General features: G+C 36.6%; 3 protein-coding genes and 2 long non-coding RNA genes across 8 annotated transcripts; 2 read left to right on the top strand and 3 right to left on the bottom strand.

Annotated features, from left to right (window-relative positions):
• Window positions 1–14,137: 14,137 nt before the first annotated feature.
• LOC132910345 (uncharacterized) lies at window positions 14,138–15,707 on the top strand. Its single transcript, XR_009658744.1, has 2 exons — window positions 14,138–15,278; window positions 15,362–15,707. It is a non-coding gene; the product is annotated as an uncharacterized LOC132910345 (long non-coding RNA).
• Window positions 15,335–17,475, bottom strand: LOC132910339 (uncharacterized). Its single transcript, XM_060965986.1, has 2 exons — window positions 16,650–17,475; window positions 15,335–16,546 (listed from the first exon to the last, which is right to left on the bottom strand). Exons 1-2 carry the CDS (start codon window positions 16,773–16,775, stop codon window positions 15,683–15,685), a joined length of 990 nt encoding a protein of 329 aa, XP_060821969.1. The 5' UTR covers window positions 16,776–17,475; the 3' UTR covers window positions 15,335–15,682.
• Window positions 17,476–17,555: 80 nt separating this feature from the next.
• Window positions 17,556–22,782, bottom strand: LOC132910325 (uncharacterized). 4 transcript variants are annotated; one of them, XM_060965942.1, is made up of 11 exons: window positions 22,411–22,782; window positions 22,039–22,306; window positions 21,846–21,980; window positions 20,601–21,207; window positions 20,194–20,493; window positions 19,271–20,097; window positions 18,976–19,149; window positions 18,666–18,906; window positions 18,410–18,536; window positions 18,146–18,327; window positions 17,556–18,043 (listed from the first exon to the last, which is right to left on the bottom strand). In XM_060965942.1, the coding sequence occupies exons 4-11, from the start codon at window positions 21,150–21,152 to the stop codon at window positions 17,798–17,800; spliced, it is 2,649 nt and encodes an 882-aa protein (XP_060821925.1). In that variant the 5' UTR covers window positions 21,153–21,207; window positions 21,846–21,980; window positions 22,039–22,306; window positions 22,411–22,782; the 3' UTR covers window positions 17,556–17,797. The 4 variants fall into 4 exon arrangements, with proteins under 4 accessions (XP_060821925.1, XP_060821924.1, XP_060821926.1 ...); XM_060965941.1 differs by lacking the exon at window positions 21,846–21,980 and having other exon boundaries at window positions 22,009–22,306; XM_060965943.1 differs by lacking the exons at window positions 21,846–21,980; window positions 22,039–22,306.
• On the top strand, window positions 18,231–18,601 carry LOC132910344 (uncharacterized). Its single transcript, XR_009658743.1, has 2 exons — window positions 18,231–18,353; window positions 18,432–18,601. It is a non-coding gene; the product is annotated as an uncharacterized LOC132910344 (long non-coding RNA).
• Window positions 22,783–22,917: 135 nt separating the features above from the next.
• Window positions 22,918–26,616, bottom strand: LOC132910343 (putative fatty acyl-CoA reductase CG5065). Its single transcript, XM_060965994.1, has 10 exons — window positions 25,966–26,616; window positions 25,629–25,850; window positions 25,257–25,505; window positions 25,025–25,170; window positions 24,850–24,959; window positions 24,580–24,772; window positions 24,160–24,408; window positions 23,889–24,068; window positions 23,669–23,749; window positions 22,918–23,217 (listed from the first exon to the last, which is right to left on the bottom strand). Exons 1-10 carry the CDS (start codon window positions 25,969–25,971, stop codon window positions 23,127–23,129), a joined length of 1,527 nt encoding a protein of 508 aa, XP_060821977.1. The 5' UTR covers window positions 25,972–26,616; the 3' UTR covers window positions 22,918–23,126.
• Window positions 26,617–26,662: the final 46 nt, after the last annotated feature.

Here is a 26,662-nt window from a genome sequence, read left to right as displayed (position 1 = left end):
CGTTTTCAAATTTTACTGATGTAATCTTGACACTTTCTCGTCACTACAGATACCAAATTGTTTTAACAAATTAGTTTAGTACATTTCATTTTATTAATTGAAATTTGTAAGCGTAAGCGTTCGAATAATTTTGTGAGAAACTCTTCGTGAATGTTTCTAATAAATGTATCATAGCTCCTGTCTGTATTATTGAATCGTTTTCAAATTTTACTGGTGTAATCTTGACACTTTCTCGTCACTATAGATACCAAATTGTTTTAACAAATTAGTTTAGTACATCTCATTTTATTAATCGAAATTTGTAAGCGTAAGCGTTCGAATACTTTCATGAGCTACTGTATCTAGCTTCGTAACTGAAGTTTCAAAACAGATCTTTCTTTGTGCTCTTGAAAATTTTCAAATAATTACGAAAATACATATGGTATACATATTTTAAAAACTTCAATTTACTACTTCTGCTTGTGTTTCAAGCCTACAGAGTTCAATCAAAGTGCAAGTTATTTGCAATAGTGAAAATACTTTACATAGTTTATATTCTGAATGAATACTTCTTTATACTTTATGTAATATCTTTTTAGTTATAAATGCATGAGAAATTTAAAATTATAAAAATATCCAGAATGCCTACTAACTATGTTCATGTGTACACAAATTGGAAATTTTTGAATGGTTTTATAATCATATTGAAAGTATAGTACTCGCTATAACATGTTATGGGTGAAACAAATATTTATGTAGATTCCATTATAACCAGTTAACTGTATTATCTTTGACGAGTGTACGTCAAACAAAAACTTTATTTCGGTGCGCTTGTATTTATTTACGCACTCCATGACCTAACCCTCTGAGAGATTTCTAAAACTAAATTCCGCAGTTAACTGGTTCATAGTTGTATTCATCAAAATATTAGTTCGCATAAATATCAGCAGTCTACCTATGAAAAATTTTGTATACCGCGTGGAAGAGTTGTATTCATAGGGAAAAAGCACAAGTGTCGTTCACTATCCACTTACATTGTACGTGAAATGTTTGCTATAGAAATCCCGGTCTCGGTAGTAAACGTAAAAGAATATTCCAAGAATAGAAAAGACATATCTAACGCAGGGAAGTTTGATCGATTCCGAATATTCTTGGAAGTGGAACGTTTTATGAGGGCCAATTTAACGTCCAAACTTTACGATGCCGAATATCTATCGTGATGGTTGATGATAGTCGCACGAGAATGATATACCGACGATTCCAGAAATAATATTATACTGTTGTTTGAAAGGTTCGATCAGCAAGCATATCTTACCAGATATCAAGTGAATAAGGCAGAAGCTTTATGCTTACACTTGACGAGTGATTTTCACGTCTTCGCATTTCGTCTACTTTTTGCTCGTTGCTAAAACGTTAGCCTTTTCCTTCTGTCTCTTTTTTTGTTCCTTTTTCCTTTGAGGGCACGACCTTTCGTCGTACGTGCCTGCTCATCCTCCCTTTTAACGAGAACGCAAAGTCGAGAAGATTACGAAACGAATGAGCTTCAAGTCGCAAGAAAAAGTTCGCGTATCGTAAAGTTCGGCTCCGCAAAATCCGACGGCTGGACGGACTATGAAATTCCAAGTATGCCATCAAATACCGTGTTTGAATATTTTTATAGTACCCTGAGTTCTCTCATTGTTCGCGAAACTATGAAGGAATGTGAGTTTCGATCAATTCGCGAATTATTAATTCTTCAAAGTTACTTATCGCGATCGCGGAACATTATAAATGTCCGAAAATACAATTTTCTAAACTCCCACGAAACTTTGAAACAGATTACCCTGGAGTATCTCGGAATATCGTTTTCGTGGTCGTAAATGTTTTTGCCACCCCTTCGTAGCATTGGCCGACAAGAAGATTTTATTGCGTGTTCGTATGTAAAAACGGGATTGTATATCTTGTTAGATTGGGAGTATTGATATTATAGGTGAATGAAATTAAATTCTAATATAGAATATATTTGTTTCGATAATGGAAGATCCAGAATCCTATTATATTTTTATATGTGTGTAACTTTATTTCAATTTTCCAGTCTATATGATATAGACGTAATAGTTTAAAATAACTAGTACATTTTCAAAATTCGAAATTATACAGCATACTCTGATATTTTCTTATTTCAAATACGGTGCCAAACAAAAGTACTGGCATAGGCCGGATCTTCGTATAAAATTCTTTGTAAATCTGTAAAGAACGTGATTCTCTGTTTAATCTTTTTGTAAAACATAACTGTCGACTCTAAAGTTTAAGTATACCATAAAACATACATTTTAAAAATGATTTTAATAAAGAAGAAAGGCAAAATGCACACAAAAGGCTGTTTTCAGCGGAACAAAAGTGTTAGCATACTTAAGAAATTATATTTACTTATTTATTATTTATTATTTATTATTGTTGAAGTGGTTATCACTTGTAAAGTTAAGTCTTTTCGTAGTATATTTTAATAATAAATTAATTTGAATGGTAAAGAGAAAGGCATTGACGAAATTAAGCTTCAAATATTTACAAAGAGATAATTATATGTAAGGATGTAGAGTTTTAGAGAGGGTGTTGAAGTGGTCGTCACTTTTAAAAAACTCGACATTTGCTCTTTACTTTTCTCAAGCACTGAAACCATCGACAGCGCATAGACAAGAGACTGAGTCGAAGGCAAACCATAAACAATAGATAGGCAACGTTGGCTTCAGTAGCACTGCTAGCGTGCGGATCTGGACTAGCTCATATTGTATTCCAAACTCTGTACTTACACTTTAATATTCATAATATAAATATATATATTTTCTACCTTACAGTTTATCCACACGTTCCTTTGTATTCATATACATCCAATAACCTTAATAATTATTCATTATTATTTATTATTTATTTATTATTTTATTTATATATTATTTATTGTTTATTTATTATTTTATTTATATATTATTTATTGTTTATTTATTATTTTATTTATATATATCATTTATTATTTATTTATTTAAAGTTATTACGTGTAGTATACCTAAATATTTCCAGTGTTAGCATATCTTTTATATCACAGGAAGCTCCTTCATTCAAGGTGATGATCATTTTTTAGAGTTAGTCAGAATATTTTGCAGAAAGATAAATTACGTGAATAATGGGAAATAAAACAAAAGAGGCAACAATGGTTGAAAGAAAGATCGCATTAAATTTATATGCGCAAGGAAAATTTTATTCGAAAATAAGCAAAATTATTAACAGAAGTCGTTTTGCCATGAGAAGTGTGATTAAATGATTTCTTGAGAATGAGATCTAAGAAATACCACACGAAGCGGGTGTCTTCGGGAGTTTACATATAGTCAATATAATAAAAAAAGAACTTAAAACTATATCATTGGAAATAGCTGGAGTAGTAAAAAACGAATGTAACGCGAAAATACAGTTCAAACAACACCCAGAACTGTTGGATATGAATGAAGAGTTGCAAGAAGAAAACCATACATTAATAAAATTAATAAAAAAAAATTATTAATGTTCGCTATTAATTATGTACACGAAAATACAACTTTCTGCGACAAAATAATGTTTTCAGGCGAAAGCAATTTTAATATTTTTCAATGGAATGGAGGCTTTTTAATTTGATGAAAACCGAATACTGAATCAAATGAAAAAATTTGTCCAAACCTTCAAACACGAGAGTGGTGGAATAATGGTATCAGCGTGTATGAACATTCCTAGTGTAGGAGAACTTGTTTTCATTGAAAACACCAAGCACAAATATGATTATTTAAATATTTCAATATTCTAAAATTTAATTTAGCACAAGATTATTATTTTCAGCAGGTTAATCATACCAAACATACAGCCTACGTTGTTAGACAATGGATCGATTTTAATATATCGCATACGTTAGCGACACCCACGCAATCCTTAGACCTAAATCTTATTGAGTATCTTTATCTTATATTACGTCTAAGCAAAACCTAAATAAAGCACTGCTGGAGGAATGACACCAAATAGACCAAAAAATCATAAAAATACTACATTCAATTTCCAATCGCCTGAGAGCTATAATAAAAAAAGGATTGTTTACTAGATATTAAACCAAATGTTGTAATAAATTTACATTGCAAAATCGTATATGCACCAATACTTTTGTTCCACTGAAAACGGACTTTTATATGCATATTTAATTTTTTTTTGTTATAATTATTTTTAAAGTTTATGATTCTTGGCATATTTAAACTTTGAAGTCAAGAGTTGCATTTTATAAAAAGAATAAATAGAGAATCACATTGTTTAGAAAATTTACAAAGAATTTTGTATGAAGATCCGACCTCTGCCAATACATTCGTTTAACGCTGTATATGAACTAAAAAATTATTCAAGTTAATAATTGTTTCAAACTAAAAGAATGAGAATTTCTTATATCGACGATGATCTCTCGCGATACGAAAAACGAAGTCTCGTCTTATGTATAATCTAGCTTAACCTGTTTCAATCTACGTCTTATCGATATTCGTGATTCGTTCTAAACTTTCCATATCTATACGAAATCGCCCATTAGCAGTAACATAATATGTAATATAGAAAATTATTTAGCAACAGTTTCGTAATTGCAATCTAAAGTTACTAACTCGAGTACAAATAACGTGATTGTTAAAAATTAATACATCGATACTACGTTGATTTCCTGAAAATAACTTGAAATATTTGTACTTAAAGGGTATTCCAATTTCTGTTTTGAGAACAGTAATCAATTGCTGATAAATTTGTGGTAGGAATCTCTATTTGCTGTGGATGATATCTAGGAATAATGTTACGTATGACGTTATCGATTGAAAATAGTAAACAACTTACCAAACCATTCTCATTTTATCTCTGCTATCGAACAACCGACGGTCATATACACTGGTCTAGAAACTCCAGTAGAGGGGGTAAGGCTACAAACGAGATATACGAATAGACAAATCACCTTTCATGGCGCAACGTAACTGTCATACCGACTTAGAAATTCCATAGTAATTTTAGCGTGCTCTACTCATAACCAACAGTCATTGATAAAGTACTTATTAAAGAAGTATCAGTAAAAGCTAAACAGCGTTAGTGTATAAATGCGTGTGCTTATAAAAAGTAGAGACATTTGATCTTGATAGGCAATTGCAGGCTCGATGTAGTGTCACGAATCAACTTTCCTTTTTGCCATGTGGTACGCCAGATGTGACGGTCCTTGCGAGATTCCCCGTAGTCCGGACGCCAAGACCTATCTATTGTTCTAATAACTCGCAGCAGGCCTAAGAAGACGACATAAACCGAATCTGTTCAGTTTCAGTTTTCTTCACTTAAACATTTTCGGTTTACAGATGGTCCTTATGTTTGTTGCACGCTCTTACCTAATACGGAGAAAGCGAGTGCCTGGCAAGATAAGACTTTTCCCATGAACAAGGATGCCCACGAGCCATATCTAGCCATATCTCCTTGTCTTTACTACCTAATTCATTTACCAATGGGCATCGTGGATCGTTACCCTCACTTTTCCACCAAAAAGTGTGGACAACGAATCCGCGTTCTGAGTTCCAAAGGGAACACCCACACCGAGCTTTCTTCTTTGATGGTACGAGACCGTTCAAACAGTTCCATTTTCAATTCCAATTCAGTTACAATATTGACCTTTGTAATAAAACTCTAAGTCTAAAAAAATAAAGACTATTCTAAAAATCAACAGTTGTGTAATTATTCAGAAATTACGCGACAGTAGCGACGATATATTTCGCGCGAATACTATTTCTCGAATGCTTTAGTGGTATGAAGGTGTATATTTGAATTACAGACATATTCATATAAAGAAATAGACAAAAATTGATTATGTATTGAATTGAGTATCACGTACTGTAGATTCGGAAATATCGAACTGGCGTGGTTTTACTTCGACGTTCGTCCACGTCGATTGTACAGAGAATACTCGAAAACACGGCCGTCCCAGGTGTTCGAACTTTGCATTTTCTTACAGAAAATCTTTAAGAGTTCCTTTAACAGATCCGCCATACATGTATGCATTTTAATAAATAAAATTTATTGATCACGTGTTTATAATTTACATTGTATCTCACAGTCTAAAGAGAAATCAAAACGCTTAATAATTTACGTAAGACTCATTTGTGGAGGAAAAAGATTCAGTAATCGTTATAATAAGAATATTTCTTATAATGTTCCCCTTTATCTTTTTGATTTCAGTTCCATTATATCTATTCAATTAACTAACAACTACTGTAAAATAAAACGAACAAATAGAAAAGAATAAGCTAATTTCTCATAAACAAATTTATGAACTAATTGTAAGGAAACTAATTGTGAAGACAGAACTGCGAGTAAATTAGTTTTATGATAATATAAATTTTGCGAGACCTAACCTCCTTACCTGTTTGCCTATATATCTTGCTGTTGTCCCGTCAAATATTCTTAAATCGTCAATTATTTCACATATTTTTATCATTTTGAAATGAGTGTCGTTCATGTGACCAGTCATGAAATTTATAATTCTTCCCACAGTAAGCGTTGCAATATGTTTATGCATTTTGTTGATAACGTTATGAGTGACGCGAGTATTTTTTAGCCCAAATTCCTGGGACTTTAGAGCTTCATTACAGATATATGAAAACAAATTGTGACCAAGAATTATAAATTTTCAATCAGGTCACATGAATGACAGCCATTTTCAAATGATAAAAATCTATGAAATAATTGACAGTCTAAGATTATTTGGTAGAACAACAGCGAGACACAGATATAGAAATAAGCAGATTAAGTCTGCTAAAATAATCTTCTCTCCTTAAAAATAATTTTATGATAGTTTTCAATTAGTTTCCCCATAATTAGTTAATTATTTCTCTTATAATTAATTAATTAATTCCTTTTTCTGTTCTCTTTTTATTTCACAGTAGTTGTTAGTTAATATAACCTAGTTTTAGGTACAATGGATTATCAAATAGATAAAAAGGAAACGTTATAAGAAATGTTCGTATTATAATCGGGATTTTTTTAATCGTGATATGGATGTTTATAGTTTTTACTTGATTCATATTAATAGATTTGTGATGCAGATAGTAAATTGCGAGCTAGATGATTGGGTTGAAATGTGAAACATTGAGTTAAAAAATAACTATATTTTTTAGTAAACATTTCCTGAAAAATAATGTTTATGCTTCCCGGAGATTAAGGAAGGATGCTACTCCTTGTTTGTATTCAAGTAATGATAATGATGTATTCAAAAATCATTTCAAAATCATTCCAAAAATAAAAGAATACAAGAATATTAAAAACTAGAAAATGAATTGTAGCAAGAGAAGAATATGTCTAATGTTTTTTACTCGCAATTACGGGTGAAATGCGAAGTACTGAAAAGAGTAAATGAAAAACTTTTTTTAGGTAACATTAGTGATGTATGAAAATACAATCATGAAAAATACAATCGTGCATAGAGTTCATAATTTCGTTTTATATTGACGTAATTATTTCCTTGTGGCGGACGAAATAGTTGTTGAACGGATAAATAACGATTGTGTTTAATGCTGTATTGCACTTCGCCCTCTATGTATTGTAAAATACGTGGTACTCCCAAGTTTAATCTTCCAAGTCGTAGTACAATCGTTCGCTGATTTGATGTAATTGAGATTTGGTCAGGCATATGATAAAATTTGGTGCGTTGTGCATTAAGATAGCGAGCTTAAATGATTTTCATAGGAATTGTGTTCTCCTATTTGACTAAATGTCAATAAAAAATGTTTTAATTTCTACCTAAAGAAACAAATTATTAAAGGTTTTAAAGATTTAGGATTTTTAGACAGGAGTACGGCAGTGGACACACAGGTATTACCTTTTATGATAAAAAGCTTGTTCCGCAATTGGAAGCAACCAATAGCATTTTTTGTTTCAAAGAATGAAATTATAATGTTTTACACGATACAGGTTTGAAAGTTGAAGCTACTACTTCCGATTAAGGTGCAAGTAATCAAAGAATGGGAGAAAGATGCGTTAGTATTTAAAACCTGTATTTTATTACAAATGAAAACGAGATTTACCTTTTATTCAATTATTTATTTTTTATTTATTTATTTATTTATTTCATTAGTTTAAAAGCATCGAGAATAATTTATTAAAGTATGATTTCCAAATTACCCAGTTGGAAGGTATCTTAGTGCGATGTTATTGCATTATAGAATTTAGTATACTATAAAGGTACGAGAACGACTTACAAATTAACCGCAAAAAATATAAGGCCAAGTAATTTTGATAAAATGAAATGTAAGCTCGGATTGAAAGTACTCGGCAAACGAGTTTCTTCTGAATTGTTAGCAAACAAGATGCAGGACGCGCCGCGGATCTGCCCACGCCGAGCATCGGCTCCCACGTGTGCTGCGCCGTGTCCTCCTCTTCCTCAATAAAAAAATGTAGCTGGTAATGCGTATTCCCAGAATAATTGAAATGAACTCTGCAAATATAGATATACCACCTGATTTATTTCCACAGTTAAGGAACGCCACCACATACGATTAATACGTATGCATGGAGCTTATACTGTGGGTTTATTCGCGAAAGCGAATGAAAGAGAAATAATAGATCTGAGGAAATCCTAAAAAAGCCTTAACCGAAAAAAACACAACAACGCGTTGCAACTCTGGAATCCGAAGACGACGAAAGAGACCGACCGAGGGGAATCGAACCTTAGCTCCTACGATTTGCAGCCAGGCGCTTAACCCGCGCTACCACCTAGTCGGACGTATCGCACACTCTGCTTAATCGCTATCGTAACACATCGTCTAGAAGTCGAGTTGTAACCCGAAGTGCGAACCGCTAAGTGTAATCACGAGCTCTACGTAAAGTGTACATCGAGAGTATTGTTAATAAATATACTATTAATTATACTCAAGTGTTTCTTCAATCCCTATCACAAGCCATTCACCTCAAATTGGTGAGCACGACGTGAGATACAGTGAAAGTGGTGACCGTGATAGTGCTACTGAAACCCCAATCGCCGCGAATTTGAGTGTTTGTGCAATGGCGCAAATACGAACGAGGAAAGGCGTACCAAAGACGACCACATACTGGCCGATTCAGACAGTACGAGAGTAAAAAAGTTGCTGGAATGCGATAAGATGGGCGACAGATTTTTGATGATCGTCCCAATTTTACCGAGACTTAAAAAAATTCGCCAGCCCTTCCACGCCAGACGATTTCATTCTCACGCTTTGGAGGAATCGACTACCAGCTCGCATCAGGCGCATCCTGGCCGTTGCCGACGACTCCAATGCAGAAAAGTTTACGCGGGCAGCCGATCGGATAGAGAAGGCATATTCAGAGGACGTCGAAAAAACTACGATCACGACCCCGTTTGGTTTGTTCGAAGCAGTCAATACTATGTTCGGACTGCGAAACGCGGCACAAACTTGTCAAAGGTTCGTCGATGAAATCATACGCGGTTTAGATGTCGTTTACGCGTACATCGACGACTTTCTCATAGCTTCGGAAGACGAAGAACAACATCGCGAACACTTGCGAATCTTGTTTAAACGCTTAGACGAGTACGGCGTAATAATAAACCCCGCGAAATGTAAATTCGGCGCGAGCGAAATCACATTTTTAGAATACACCGTAACCGCCGACGGGATAAAACCGCTAGCAGAACGCGTTGACGCCATCGTCAAAGTACCGTAACCCGCGACCGTAAAACACCTACGAAGGTACCTCGGTATGACTAACTTCTACCGACGTTTCATACCAGGGGCCGCAAAAATTCTCCAACCACTCAACGACTTGTTAAAAGATGCAAAAAAGGACAACGCGTCCATTGAGTAGTCGGAATAAACCGAAAATAGCTTCCGCGAGTCGAAACGCGCCCTCGTTGATGTCACGTAATAAATAACGAAGTTTTATACAAAGGCGAATGAGCAATAGCCCATTCGTATACTTTATTAACTGCAGAGTATAGACTGACTTATTGACTAGTCCTTTAGGACTGGGGTTTTTATCTACTCATTGTGACTCACATATCTTATGGATGGGAGTCCGGCTATTGTCTTTTCTTATTCCTATCGCATGACTAAATGTTATTGACATGTCCGATATCCCCAGATGTCTGGATTTAACAGTCACGATGTTAGCGCATCCGATTCCCGGCGCGCCCGTCAGGCTCGCGGTAAACACATTCGATTACGCGATAGCAGCGGTCTTGCAACAACGCGTCAACGATACTTTGCACCCGTTAGGATTCCTTACGAAATCCTTGACGCCCTGCAACGAAAGTATAGCGCGTATAATTGCGAACTACTTGCAATGTACACCGCGATTAAACGCTTTAGACACGCCGTGGAAGGGAGAGATTTTACGATTTATACGGATCATAAACCCCTTACATACGCGTTCAATCAAAATCTCGACAAGTGTTCGCCGCGACAATTCCGACACCTAGACTATATTGGTCAATTTATGACCGATACGCGGTATATAAAGGGGCTAGATAACAATGTAACCGACACTTTATCCCGGGTCGAAGCGATAGGGAAATCCACCGAACTTTAGCAAACGCGCAGGAGAACGATACCGAGTTACGCGAAATCGTCAACTCCGGCACATGCGCGTTACAGCTGAAAAAGATACGATTTCCCGACCAAGACGTGGAGATATATTGCGATATATCCAGCGAAACCGTGCGAAAGTATGTTCCGAAATGTTTGCGACGCAGCGTATTTAATTCGCTACACGGACTTTACCATCTAGAGATACACGCTACGCAAAACCTGGTGACGACGCGTTTCGTCTGGCCGTCGATAAACAAGGATTGTCGAAACTGGACATGACAATGTATCACGTGCCAGCGATATAAGGTCACCAAGCACGTACCCACACCCGTCGGAACATTCGGAGCGTTAGCAGACCGGTTCGACACATACACATAGACATTATCGTGAGGCAATATTCACAAGGTTACCGATATTGTCTATTGTGTATCGACCGTTTCTCCCGTTGGCCCGAAGCCATTCGCATCGTCGATATGGAAGCGACAACCGTTGCTTCGGCCCTCCTTTCTACATGAATATCTCGTTTCGGCGTGCCATTTAAATAACATCTGACCAAGGACGCCAATTCGAATCAAAATTATTCGAGGAATTATGCCGGTTGCTCGGCATCAATCATTTACGCACGATAGTCTATCACCTCGCGTCCAACGGAATGGTAGAGCGTTTGCATCGACAACTAAAAGCAGCAATCAAATGCCACCATACGAGTAACTGGGTAGAAATTTTGTCAATTGTTTTAGTTGGCATACGAACCGCTATCAAGGAGGACCTGAACGCAATGGTAGCCGAAATGGTATTGGTCAATCATCATCTAACTTGTATCGCGCACTCTGCTCAACCGCTATTGTTACATAGGAGACACAAGAAATCATGAAAATGATAGACCACCGGTGATCTCCTCGCGTCGCAGTTCGAACGTTTCACAAGTAAGGTGAAGAAATTGAACTTTATATATGGTAATAGAGTTTATTATACGAATCCAACAGAGTGACGGCTCAAAATGTTACAACAGAAAGGCATTGAGCGCTAATTTGGAGGGTTTTTATACTGAGGTTTTAGTCCCTCTGGAGGGGTTATCGACGGATGTATATTAGAGGCGGCTATTCCGTTACTCTCTGGTTATTGTTTCGATAGCTGTGGCATGCAGGATACTTAGTCTATCCCATTACCGTTTCTGAGCGTGTGACACTACTATAGCACATCGTCTAGAAATCGAGTTGTAACCCGAAGTGTGAATCGCTAAATGTAATCGCGAGCTCTGCATAAAGTGTATATAGCGACTATTGTTAATAAAGATACTGTTAATTATACTCGAGTGTTTTTTCAGCACCTATCACGACCTATCCACCTCATATATATGTCGAGTTATCGTTAAGACTTGGGTTAGGGGCGTGTAATGAATCTTCACCGGAATTATTCATCGTTATCACACAATCGAGGTAGTGTTTATTAACACAAGTATGGATGTTACAAGATTGGCAAGTGGCCGCGGTAATTAGACATTAATGACAATGACCTTGGTTCGATAACGAATCCGCGGTCAACGGGATAACAGATGTACTTTGCTCCAGAGTCTAAGTCGAACTCGACTTACTTCTCGCGATACAAGGATTACTTGACTAACTCTTTATTGAAACGTGGATTATTCACCGATCGTATAGACACTAAATAACTGACTAATGAGACTGCAAGAAAGGGAAATGACTTTCCGTCACGATGGCGCTGCAGAGGAAAACTATGATGGGGTGTGCCTAAGCGACTAGTTGTCGCCTCGAGCCTAAGCTAATTATCTCAAGTCTCGAACAATTGTGTTTGGGTTATTTTGTAAAAGCTACAGTATTGGGGTTTTCCAAGTAATTCCAACGGGAGGGGGGCGGTGTCCTTTCATCTCCAACATATATATGATTTGAATAGTAATTCTTATAACAGTAATCCTTATACAGTCAACCTGACTGTGATTTAACTTTATTAAAGAATATAATATTGTCCCAATTCACTACTGTTGAAGTGGTCACCACTTCTAAGAAAACCCTACATCTGGTCTTTTAGTTTTCTCAAGCATTGAAGCCATCGATAACGTATAGACAAAAGACTGGCTAGAAGGTAGACCATAAACAGTACACAGGCAACGTTGGCTTCAGGGTTTTCAGTCATAGGGTAACACTGCTAACGTGCGGATCTGGACCAGCGCAATTATATTCCGATTTGTATTTACACTTCTGTTTTAAAATATATTTTCTACCTTACAATTTATCCACGCGTTCCTTTGTTCATATACATCTAATAACCTCAACAACTACCTTTACGTCAGATGATGTTCCGATTAAAAGAAAAGGAAAAGGAGAACATTAACGCCGAAAGTGAAAATATACAATTAGAAATTGACAATAAATTAGTAGCATTGTCGACGTTAGTGCACTTTTTAATGATGTGTGCTATAGAATATCTCGCTATAGAAAAATCTAAATGTTCTAAAAATCTAAAAGCTTCCGAAAGATTACAAACAGATAAATTTGCGCTGATATCCGAAATATGGAACAGATTTATAAGTAATAGCCAGGCTTATTACAAGCCATATGAAAATATCTCAGTAGATAATTATTTCCAACGAAAGCTCTATGTAGGTTTACGCAATATATGCCGAATAAGCCTCATAAATTTGACATTAAGTTTTGGTTAGCAGGTGACGTCCAAACAAAATATATTTTCAATGGTTTCCCTTATATGGGGAAAGATGAAACTCGATGTTCAAAATCGTTGGGCGAGTTTGTAACATTAAAATTAGCCCTTGGTTGGAACCATTCGGTCGAACAAAAGAGAACTGCCAAAGCCTGCAAAGGATGAAAAAGGACAAGATGACTTTGTTTTCCTCACATGTGCTGTATACTGTAAATAAAAGTAAAGCTAACGTAGAAGTACTCCATCTAAGCACCAAACATACAGGTGTACAAGTATAAGACAATTATAAACGTGTTCCAGAAACCATTAAAAAAAAAAAAACTTTTTACTTATTAATAATTTATTTAAACGTGAAGCCTAATATTATTTAATTCAGACTTAACTTGAATAAATCGATTTTTTAAAGAAAATGGGTATTTTCGTTTACCCGTCAATTTGACGGGTGCTCGTAGAGATAGGTATAAAAGAAACGCCCGTAAACCTAGTGTTAAATATGTATTATCTCCAATAAATTAAATTACAACTTCCAAATGAAATATGTATACATATATTTAAATATTTGACGCCAATATTGGAAAGTAAACATGTATTTAATTCTTTTTATTTCGTTAAAAAATTGTGTAACTATTGACATTATCTATGAATATGTAAACCATCATAATCATGTCCAAAATATCATTTATAATTGAAATATTTTAATGTTATTAAATTTTCTACTGAAAAAGCAAAATTGTAGTATAATTTTAGTTTACAGGGGTTAATAACGAAACATATATTTATATTGTATAACATTTGTTAGACATTAGTTAGATACAAATTAATAATATTATAATCATAATAATCATATACGTCAGATAAAATTTGGTCTCTATTATCATTATTATCTATTATCTATTATCATATATATTATTGTCATACTGTTTTTTTTTCTCGCATCCCCCTGCTATTCAGTCCATCAGGAGTCAATTACGTGACCGCATTGGAGAGAGAGAAGAAGACGGAGATAATCGAGACCGCGCTATTCTTATATTTGCGTTACACAGATTGCGTTACGCAACGAATCCTAACTTCTCAATTGAAGCGTCTAAGGACGAGTTGACTAACATCGCCTGAACATTTAGAGCCTTACTTCTACAATGAGATTGTATTCCTGATCTGTATAGATCGTGGTACAACCTATTTGCGTCCGAGAATTAGGTATCTTGATTAATTTGATATAAGATTAAATTCTATTATTTTCTTTACATTTTTACAAATTTATTGCGTTTATTAATAAAAAAAAATATATATATAGAAATTTTACATAGTAACTGTTACTAAACAATCCGTTCCACTAGATTTGACATATTTTTTCGCGAGTGTAATACAAAAGGATTCTTATCCGTAAACTTATGTCCGCTATCGAGTTCTCTGATAAAACTAAATATTCATTATTTATTTCAGAACTTGTCGTTTTATATTGTGGGGGGTATAGCAAACATATCACTTCCTTCTTTCAAGGTTCGTATTTTAGGTTATGTGGCATGATATTAAACTGTGTTCTACACATACCACAGGAAATGCATTTTCTGTAATGAAATCTTTCAACAATAGAGTAAGATACATATATTTGCACTTTCTGTTTATTCATTTGTGTAGTTTACGACTATGAGTGAAGATAAAACATGAAAAACATTTCAAGTTGATACTAGATTGAAAACAATACCGTTGGAACAATTTTACATGATATAGAATTATAATTTTAAATTTTGCTTTGTTTTGTGTGATTTAGCTTGTGTTTAATATTCCCATAAATTCTTCGAATTTATATATATAACATATGTTTTTATTTTATAGGAATGGATCTTATGAGCTATGGAATAAATTGTCACATTTGAATGAATTTGGCTCACTCTACGATATTACAGATTGCAAATAGTAAGATACCAGATGAGTTTGATAATATTAATCATGTTAGATGCAATGTATTAATAACATACAATTATCAAGTATTCAGCATCCAACTTATACCTCTTTTTTATACTATAATTTTTTGCTTTGATAAAAGTAATCACATATTATGTACATAAAAAAACAATCATAAGCAGGAACATACTCCACTATTATATTTATAAATTGCATGTTTTCAGGCCATCAAACTATAGAAAATTTACAATGAAAGAAGAATCTACGTATGTGTTAACAGCAATCATTAAATAAAAGTATTAGAATTGAATGAAAGCATTAAAATTGAAAATTCACAAAAATTTGAAAATCATTTAACAAAGAACGAGTAAGTCCTGCATTAATTGCATACATAATTCAGGGGTGAAATTGTACTTCATTCAAAAGAAAACATGTGTCATAAGAGACAGAACGATAGAGAATAATTTCATCAAATAATAGGATTCCATGATTTGAATAGTTCAGAAACAAAGAAAAAGATAAGGCATTTCTTGTTCCAAACGAAATTAAGGTAGTATCGATAACAAAATAACGATTGGTAAGAAAAATTGGAAAGTATATGCCAGAAACAGGCTTACTAACTGCGCACTCTGACCACTGCTTTTCGGACATTTGCAATTTCCGGCAATACAGACTGTATTATTTCGACTGAAAAAATGCTCTGATTCGTCTTTATTCTTGGTATAAATGATTTCAGTAGGCAATCGATTGTTTACGCTTTTAATATTATTCGATGAGAGTCTCATAGAGCTTTTCCCATCTGCGCAAGTATCATTTATCCTAATGCTTTCTGCCGCAACTACGTTTGCGCTCGAATTGGAAAAAACACAGTTCTCGATATAGACAATATCACCTTCGATCAATATATAACCCGGTTTATTCAATTGAAACTTGGAATGAAGAATCTCTACAGTTGAGAAATAAGCGAAATTCAACGAACCTGTAACATTTTGAAATTCACTATTTTTAATGTGTAGAGTTCCACCCTTTGCCGAGAAACTAAGCTGATCGATACGTTCGATCGTAACATTGATCATCGAAAAGTTGGTTATCGCTATGTCGGTGAATCGTTCCGCGAAATTATTAATCCGCGTGTCTTCAATACGAAGCGTTTCAATGCTTTTAAGTCTAACGAACGTGTCACGACTAATTAATGGTATTCGCCCAATTCTCGACAACTTGAGTCGTTTCAATCTTTTTGATGTTAAAAATAATTCAAAGATCAAACGTTCACTAATATTTTGCACGATAATTTCCGTAATTTGACTCGCTTCCGTTAAACTGGAGAAATGAAGATTCGCGATGTTGCAGGACGCGATTTGTATAGTCGTCACATTTTCATAGTTGTATCCTTCTGGCAGGAAAAATTCCTGTAAAGGAAAAGAAATTTTCCAACGAAACCCTTTTTGAATTACTCACATTATTCATAGTTGGTTTGCAAAATCACGCAAAACCGTTCGACAAAAAATTTACCTCACTTCCAATGCAATGGCAATCGACTGTCGTCATTTCATGAATCTTGCATTGTTTGCTAATATTACTTGCAGCTGTTATCAGTAATAGCGCGCAACTACTCATCACTGTCGATATTGTCTTCATTTCCTACAATTTTCCAGAGATCTATCTCCGTAAATTTCCTTTGTAGGCTGAACCTTATCTCGTATTTCCGATCCACTCTTTTCCGTTATATATGTATTTATATATGTATATATATGTATATCCTTCCTTCCTTCCTCCTTTCCTTCTTTATAAAACATTCACTGGGATTCAATTGCTTAAAATTCACGATAAAGTTTAGCAGAAGAATGAAAACTATAATGCACTTAAAATGAATTTACATGATAGAAACGTAGAAAAAAATAACACGGTATCGCTACAAAGGTCGAACACGGAATAAACTCTTGCGAGAGGCTGATCGTTAGGATTAAGATGGACACTTGTTTCATGCCGCTTTCATTTTGAATGACATACGGGTAATTCGGTGGCAACACGTCCCATCCAATAAATTTGGGATAGGGTAACGTGCGTGAGTCAGTTCGCTCGAAACATATGGTACTCGACTATTCAATTTTGTACCGGAAAAGGATATAGTGTATATCAATCCGTCAAAAGTTCGACGAAGTTTCAACGTATTCGATAACTTTCGTTCTTTTTCTTATTTTTCTTTAGTTCTGCAATGCGGTTGTACAAAAAAATGTCAGTTGCGATTTTTTTCATTATGTGACGTTATTTTTATAATAAACTTGCCATACTATGTACATATGTATATATACAAACTGTATATATATATATATATATATATATAAAAACTCTATATATATATATATATATATATATATATATAACCGATGGTTATGGAATTTTGAAAGAAAAACAGCATTTACATCTTAACTGTGTATTTGTACCATGGATTTGTATAACAATATTTCTACAACCTAATTCCTGTTAACGAATTTGATTTGTTTTCTTATCCATATTTGGAAGACTGTATAAAAAACGGTCTGTAGCAGAGAAACAATTCGAATGATAAGATGCGTGAACGATAAGTAATAATACGTATATATAAAACGATACGAGAAAGCGGGGTAGCAACATTGCAATATTAAAATATTGCGATGTCCTTAAGACCTCTTCTGAAAAATCTCTCTGATAGCTTCCTTCCTGTCCGTGGAAACAAGGTCTGATGGTGTTTTTCCTTCACGATTCGGTAAATTCGTGTGGCCTCCGGCCTGAACCAATAGCCAACACACTTCCTTCTGCCTGTCGAAGGAAACGTTGGTCGACATAGCTGCTACTGCGTGCAGCGCTGTATCGTGATTGTAATTGACGGCGTTCACCAAATCAGAAGCCCAAGTATCCAGTAATAACTATTGGTAGCGCGTTTGCGCATAAATCAAATCGATTAGGGAAGATGAGAAATAGCTATGGTAAAGGTAGAACAAACCGACTCTCAATGAATAAAACAATACCTTTACAAGAACAGGATCGCAATCCAAAGAAACCGCCATATGTAACGCATTGTTCCCATATTTTGTTTCTTTGATTCTAGGATCTGCTCCGTATTTTAACAGTAGTGTTATCGTTTCCAATGACGTGATTCCTTTTGTAAATGGTATATGCGATTCGATTGCAATGTGGAGCGCTGTTCTACCTAGGTACGAGGAAACACGAACAAACGTAAGACTGATTGTTTTCTTTCACAAGGAGAGAGAAACTCTATACTCCAAACTAACCATCATAGTTACGTTTCGATAGGTCAAATAGCCGGTTCCCTTGGATGGTTCTCAAAGCCAACAATTCAGCTAAAATTTCTTCATGAGAATCCCCTTGTGCCGCAATCGAGTGTATCAGTGTGTCTCCCTGTAACAAGGATGCAACAATTTTAAGAAACGAAGAAATCGCGAAGGCATTATGTAAAAACATTTTGCATATTGAAAAAATGACGGAGAGAAATAAGAATGATGGGAAGAAAGGAAGAAAGAGCAATACTCGAGTATGATACAATCGTTGACTGAAGTCGATTCCTTTTTCCAACATAGTCGCAGCTAAATAACCAGCAACAAACGGAAATTGTGGACAATTCAGAGCAGCCAAATAAAGCGCATCATCACCGCGATTGTTCGTAATCGTTAAAGCTCCCGTGATTGTACTCATACGTTCTACGAGCGGTACCAAATAGGCCATCTTTTGAACAAGTTCGTTCGGATTGCCAACCAGACACATCAGTTTTCTATGGGAAGAAAAGCAATTACATCAAGCAGCTCACGAGTACAAAATTCATCAATTTGAAATCACTTACGTATCTCCATCTTTGTCCTGTTTGGCTAGTTCTTTTGCCGGCCGTTTAAGCAAACTAATCATAGCCTTCTTCACTTCTTGCGGATCCAATTTTTCTTTCAATTTTTCGCTTGCTTTTACAGATGGCAAATTTAAGGATGACCAGGGTATCGTATTTTGATCAGAATTGTTAAAACTGCATAACAAAAGATCATCAGTATCAACTTCACATACAATTCAATTTCGCATCGCATCGTTCATTGTACACCGTATCTCGTGCAACGGTGGACGGTTTATTAAGCTTCAACGAGACTCACCAGCGTTGCTGAGAATGATTTTCGAACGAAGCAACCATTTTTGGGATTTGATAATCGTCTTTAGGACTCATTGATAAGCCTTTCGTGGTAAAATCATCAAAGCTGAAATTGGTAGCGACAGTCGCGTCCACGGTTGGAGAGGAATCACCAAACGAATGAAACAACTGGGAGAAATCACGCTCTTGATGAATGTCGTCCTTCGTACTGATTGTTTCTGCCGAACGTTGTTTAACTAGAGTTCCGTAACTTTTATCATATTTTGTGTAATTCGAAAGCAAAGGCGCGTTTATAGGATTATCAGTCGTTTCGATCTTCTGGGTATCTTCCTGAGGAATGTTAGTTCGTGATACCGGAGAATATGATATGTCGGACCAAGATACAGGTTTCGCAACCGTTACACCTTCGTTGGGAACATTATCGCGATTCGAAGAGTGTCGGACTTGCTGCAAAGTATTGGTTTGGAAGGTAATCGTATTCGTGGCGTTTTCCACTTTCGAAGGGTCCTGCAAATATGCTTCTCCCACTTTGCCTTTTTCTCCGTTTAAATTACTCACTAGCTCATCCATCACTTGCGACCACAGTTCATTATCGTCGATATCATTTACTATGGTGTTGGAGACGACAGTGTCGCCATCGAGCCTCCAAAACTGGAAATTTTCGAAATCCTGTTTGAATCGTTCCTCGATTTGCGAACCGGCTGTCGTCTGATACGTAAACGAACTGTTCGGACTTGATGTGTCACCGTACGACTGACTCGAAGAAGAAGGCGAGCAACTTGAAGAACAGGAGAAAATTTGCGCCGGTCTGCACGTTGATGTGACGGTGATCTAAGGATTGACATCGAACAGATTATGCATATATCGCAATATTGATCACATATGAAATTTTCTAAGAAACGCTTATACGTATACTATATCGGTTACCCGAGGAGAGCCGATTGGGCTGTGATTCGTCTTTGGTTGCGATCTTCCCGAAGATTGTGTAGATATAGGTAAAGCCGGTGAGTGAGTGCGGCTCGATTCACGGCTCTCAGAACTGGAAACGATCGTATTACCATCGGTCAAACAAGTATCGAAGAAAGTTTCCACCGTTTCCTGCGAACGAAGGAAACTCTTCTTTGTTACTTGTTGGGCCGCTTGAAAAGCTCCGCATAGCACATTCTCCAATAATAACAAGTCGTCGCTTAAAGCGTTCCCGACGATCGCCGATGGAGTCGAAGAAAACTGAAAATGAAATGTGAAACGTTTTTAAAGAAAAACCTAACTTATAAAACATTCATTGGAAAAAAGAAACAGCCTGTTCGATTAGAAAAACAAATGTAAGTACGTACATCCTTCCTTAAACTATAGACTTGCGATGTATCTTCATCTCTAGCGTTACTATCGTAAGTGCAGCTTGTTCTCTCCAAATCTTGTAATTGATCGAGACAAGCGTTCAATTTTTCACTACATTCTTTATCACGTAGAATTTGTTCCGCAGTTTTATCGTAATCGATCGGAACTGTTTCATTTGCTTGAAAATTCCGAGGCTGTTCGACGCTCGTCCAGTAAGGTTGACTGCGAGTCAGCGAACAAAATTGCGATTTAATCGGCCCCCGTTCAATCAGATCGTTTCGATCGTTCTCCCTATCATGGTCATGATCGCAGTCGTAGATGTCGTTATTGTTCGACATTTGACAACCGGGGATTCTTCGTACGCTGTGTTTTGTCCGACACGCGTCGAAACCGCATATTTCCTTTGATTGATCGACTGTGTCGTGAGTAAGCCGAAGATTCTCAATCTTCTCGATTACATTTTCGATCCCATTCGACAAGCGAAAACCAGTGGAATTTAATGAGATATTTTGGTTCCGAGGTACAGACACTGCGTTGATATTCGTCATGTTCGATGACCTTTGTCTACCTTTTCAATGAAAAAATATCCTTATGACCTTTTACCTGCGAATAAATTCGATATACAGTACGTATCATAATCACGAATTTACTCTTATATCTAAAGATATAAGACGCAATATTCTAATTTGTAAAATTTTACGCATTTGTTTCGTTTGCAAAAGCAAAAATGTATAATATCTGCGTACGTGAGTAACTAGTTTATTTGAAAGTCCAATGAGTTAAGAAAATATAATAAAGTCGCGAAATAAGGAATAAACGATATGCGATAAGTCGCATAAACAATAACAAAAGGTAAGGCATGAAAACGGCGATATTCAGTGTTGCGTTTCTATTATCACGATAGGTGGAGAGCTCTTTTCATCATATAATAAATAAAAGCTATTCGTAGAATATATCGTATTTACCATTTGTTTTGAACGTATCGCTTAGAAAGAAATTATTCATACTAAATACTAGATAAACTAAGATCGCAAACGCGATTGTACACTATCGATTGATCGTTCTGCAACCGATTCGACGATTCAGTGTAGTCGCCTCGTTGAATCGGAACACGAATATGTCACCCGTAAAAAAATGAGAACGATGGCAGCTGTTTATGGCTAACAAGGCAAAAAGAGATTCGCGCGTTCACCGCATACACTGCGTTCGTTGGTTGAATGACAAAACGACTAAATAGTTACACGAAATCTGCGCGCGTTCAAGAAATAACATGGGGCGTTGGGAGACACTCGGCAGTAGTTTGAAATGAAGTTTAGCCGTTACTGCTCTGTTGTGTCTACGAGAGATATCATCGTGTCTTTTCGTCACTCCTCGATCTACGGATAATCACACAACTTTACCCACCTATTTAAAGATTATCTCGCGTCGGCCCACCTGTCTATTTTCGTCCGATCGCTCCTCGCATACGATCTTTCCTCGTGAAATAATAATCGTAACGATCGATCCTGACCGTCGAGAAACCGACACGCGCTAAACCAGTTGGCCGACCCGCCGACTGATCACGCTTCTGTCCGCTTCGCGATAGCGGACGCGCATGCGCAACTATCAACGACAATGACGATGTTTCAACTCCATTTGCATATGGACGCGTATGCATGTTGGATCACACGGGAATTATCCAGTTGGCATAGTTGTACGAATTCTAATCGAAAAAGACAAAGATGACAGTATGCATGTCGCAAAAGAATAAACGAAGAAAGGAAGAGAGAAAGACAAAATTTTACTCGGAGTTATCATGACACTTACGTTATTGCATTGCGATTCACATTACGATCGTTGCAGAAAACGTCATAGAAAATAGATCACTTTATTCCAAAATTTGAAATAATTTCTAGCCGTTGCGTCGTGCAATTCTTCCTTCTGGAAGTGTATATATTCTACGTGCACTGATCGCGACTGAACGCGAAGTAAACAAGGACAACGGAAAGTGGCAGTGGAAGCGGTGAAGAAACGAAAGGAGGAATTTATTCGTGAAACGGTCGAAATCATCTCGCTTAAGGAGAGGGGGAACGAAATCGTGGTTAGTTATAGCGGCGGGATATGAGACGCCTGCGGTTTCCAAACAATTGAAACAACTGGAAGATTCTCGTTGCATTGTGCATGCGATTGGCCTTTTAACGGACGTTGCGCGTAATCGGATTTTCTACGTCCCAAAGTTTATCGCCTTTTAGCGAGAATCGCAGCGTCCTGCTCGTTCGAAACTCAGGCAAACGAAATATATTATTTATAAAAGAAAAAAACATCGTAGAAGAATATTTTTCTCAATCTAGTTTATTTCATGCAAGAACGTTATCGTTGATTTTGTTGATACATGCGGCGATATCGCGATACATCTTTTTTCCTTCTTCTTGTTTGATCCCACCTTTCCGTCCATCGCATCGTCATACGAGCTTCGTTGCAATTTACAAGGAAATAATTACACGTTCGCCGCAGACATTGGTTAGACGATAGAATGACTCAACTTAAGAAAGTACGAAAATATTTCGACTGTAAAGTATCCATATTGTCATCACGATTAACCAAGCGCTGAATATTCTATCGAACCACTTCATCCTAAAAAATATCCGATCATTCAAAATAACTTCTTGCAGAGGATAGAGTCAAAGATTAGACAAGCAAATAGCAAAATTAGCATAATGTATGAAGTACACGAGGGCAGGGGAGGGGATTTAATCTGACGCGACGATATGGTTACGTTATCTGAACGGGATTTTCCTGTTCCCGCAACCTGCAATCCGCAATCTGCAATCCGCAACCTGCTTTCCGTTTTCCATTTCCCGTTTCACGAAAGCTATCAAAAGTTGCGCGCTGTGACGCCACCATCGCGTCTGTTTGTATAGTAAGTATCGATGGAAACGTGAAATCGACACGCGATTGATCAAGCGAACCTTAGGAACGTGTACATACGTATGTAAGTAGAGGAAGACGTCAGTAATACGATAGCTGGTGAGACGACGGCAAACGAGACAGTCACCTAACGCGTTTTCTCGATCATAAACGTTACCTGTCGTAATATCGTTTCGCCTGCTTTAATCGAGTCAAATCCTCCTTTAAGAGATAACGTTTCGCTCCGATCAAACAATTCCTAATAAAATGAAATGTAAATTAGTAAATTAGAGATGTATTAGAAAAGAATACCTGATAGTGCTCAACAACACAGAAAAGCAAAACTATTCGATATCGATTGAAAACTATTTTTGCGTACCACTCGGCCGATCGCTTACTTAAAGTATTGTTCCACGTTGAAATGATGATAATCGTAGCCGAAGATTTCTCGCTCTGCCGGTGGCACTTGTGTCGTTAAAATATTCAACATTTTGGAGTTGAGAAAACACCACTCGTTGTGTAAGAAGATACTTAATTGTGTGACGCTGGAGTAAATCGTCTTCTGAATTTTCATTAGCCTAATCGAAGCGAAAAAAATATCGAAAAGATTCATAAGATCAAATGGGAAAAAGGATAAAATGAAAAGAGCAAGTGTATAGATGTGCTTACATGCGTCGACGACCCGTCGCATTAAGAGTTTCGTCGATGATCAAGGCTGGCAGCACGTGGGTCAACAACGTTAAAACGTAATGAAGAAGACGATTCGACGTTAAGATGGTTCGGGGGTACCAGATGACTCCTTCGAGCGGCGTTTCTTCGTTTAGCCTCAATCCCATTTTGACCAATTCTTTGCTAGTGGTGCGATGGATCTGATGGGAGCTGCCGTTATAGACGTAAACGCTCGGATCCTTGGTTATCCTGGATGCACGTGAGCGTTTTCAACTAAATTTTAGTACTTGGTACTACTAGTTGTACTAAGTACTAAATGTTACTACCAAAATTTAACGCGACAGCTTAGACTTATGTATATATATAAGGGTGTACGTTAGCGCGACTGCGATCGATCGAATTACGATTTAGCTCTCATACGTTTCTAATCCTCGTTTCCACGCGGCTGTCAACATAATTTTAATGGCTAAATCAATAGGAAGAAAATTGGCGGCTACGTTCGGTTCTAAACGAACTACTCGCAATATTCCCTTTGCACCACCGACCATCATACCCACGGGTCCATTGAAGTTGTCCAGCCAGCCGGGCATAGGATCCTCGATCGTTGATATCACTGTTTTTATTTCCGAGCGCATTATTATTTATTACTTATTATTTATTATTTATTATGAGATAAACTTCGCTACGTACCTATCGACGGTCGAAAAATTACGCTAGGCAAATCTTTCGAGTAATCGCTTATGACCTGCTCTGCCAGTCGCTTGGTGAACGTGTACGTGTTTGGCATCGAACCCAAGTACCTGCGTTCCAACGATTTTCACTTGTTGATGTAATCTCGATAGAAAGACGGAAGAAAAATACTCACTTGGAAGTAAATATTTGCACTGTCTGTTCATCTAGAGATTCTGTCATTCGTATAGCGCTTCTCCAGTCTGTTAAAGCGGGATATAAAACTTCGTCGATTACCGGCTTGTCAACATGCGCGTATGCGGTGCTAACGTGTAATAATGCCTGATGCAGCCGAAAGTGATTTTAAGAATGCTGGTTGCTCTTTTAATTTTCCAAATTAAGATAAAAAGAGAATGTTTTCTACTTGCCACCAAGTTTTTCATAGCTCCCGCAAGAATGCAAACGTCTCTGGTCGAGCGAACGTTCGAGAATATATCCTTTCTTAGATCCTCGATGAATCGAACGTTCGCGGCTACGTGAAAAATCACGGAAACTCGTTCGGTGATCGTTCGCCTTTCCACCGGTCCTAAACCCAAGCCCTCGACGCTCGTGTCACCGCGAACCGGAATCAACTTCTTCAAGTTGGATGGCCTTTCTTTTTTCAGTCTGTCGAACAGCTACGAACACGAAAAAGACTCTCGTCGAGACAACGAACGCATGTATATTCATTATATGTATATAATTACTTACTACTGCACGTATCAAATACGAACATCAACTCGTTTCGTTTTCTTACTAACCGGCAACTCGAGCATTTTCCTCAATCTATCGTCGATTGACAGTCCGGCTTTTGGTCGCATCAATATGAATATCTCTCCAACATCGGGACAGGATCTCAGCAGCTTCTCGATCAACACTTTTCCCAGAAACCCAGTGCCGCCAGTCACGAAAATATTCCGGCCACCGTAAAACGCGGCTATCGAGGCACGTTCCTTCGACCTGGTCTTTGCACCGACGTCTGTCTGGAACCGATCGTTTTGCCCGCAACGTATGACTCATCTTATTTATTTAGTATACTTATTTATTTATTTGTTTAGACACTTAAAACAAAGGGGATTATTCGATAAAAAAACTTACAGTCATAGTGTCACTGATTTTCCTCCGCTCTGCTACTTGAACCGGTTCTCTTTACTTCTTCCTCGTTAAAATTTCTGCCCAAATTTCTGTTCAGTTTACTTTTTTACCGGCACCTTCTTCTTCTTCTCCTTCTTCTTCGTTTCTATTTCTTTTTCATTTACTTTTATTCCACAAATCGATCGATTTACCGGCGCACCAATCGACTGATCAACTGACTGACCAATTCTATTGTGAAACCCAGGGACCTTAGGAAGTGGTGACATTGAAATTGACCTCGTAGTGACTTCATTGTAATTTATGCCGGTTGAAAGGGCAAATCCTTGCATATGCATATGTACATTTATTAAATTGTATGTATAAGTTCGGCACTCGGAAAACTCCGAACAACGATATATTGCCGTGATTCAAATAAATTGAATATTGAAATTAGAGACCGTGGTTTTGAGTGTGTAGCTATTAAAATATACGTAGCACGTAAAACGTGTATTAAAGAATTAAAGATCCGTGTTTTTAATATACATGTTTTAGTTGTAAACGTTTTTTTGTTCCTTGTTTGTTATATCTCAGTGAAATTTTAACGTATGAAAAACAAGAAAAGATGCAAAGTAGTATTCTTGTGGTTACGCTGACTTTGTCTTCCATACGTTAAATTTGACAAATTGCGGTTAAAATATCTGCTAAACTAATAGTTTTTCGA

Source organism: Bombus pascuorum, chromosome 9 (genome assembly GCF_905332965.1).
Source record: "Bombus pascuorum chromosome 9, iyBomPasc1.1, whole genome shotgun sequence".
Classification (NCBI taxonomy): domain Eukaryota; kingdom Metazoa; phylum Arthropoda; class Insecta; order Hymenoptera; family Apidae; genus Bombus; species Bombus pascuorum.
Note: the sequence above shows the minus strand (reverse complement) of the source record. Positions and strands in the feature narration are given on the sequence as shown.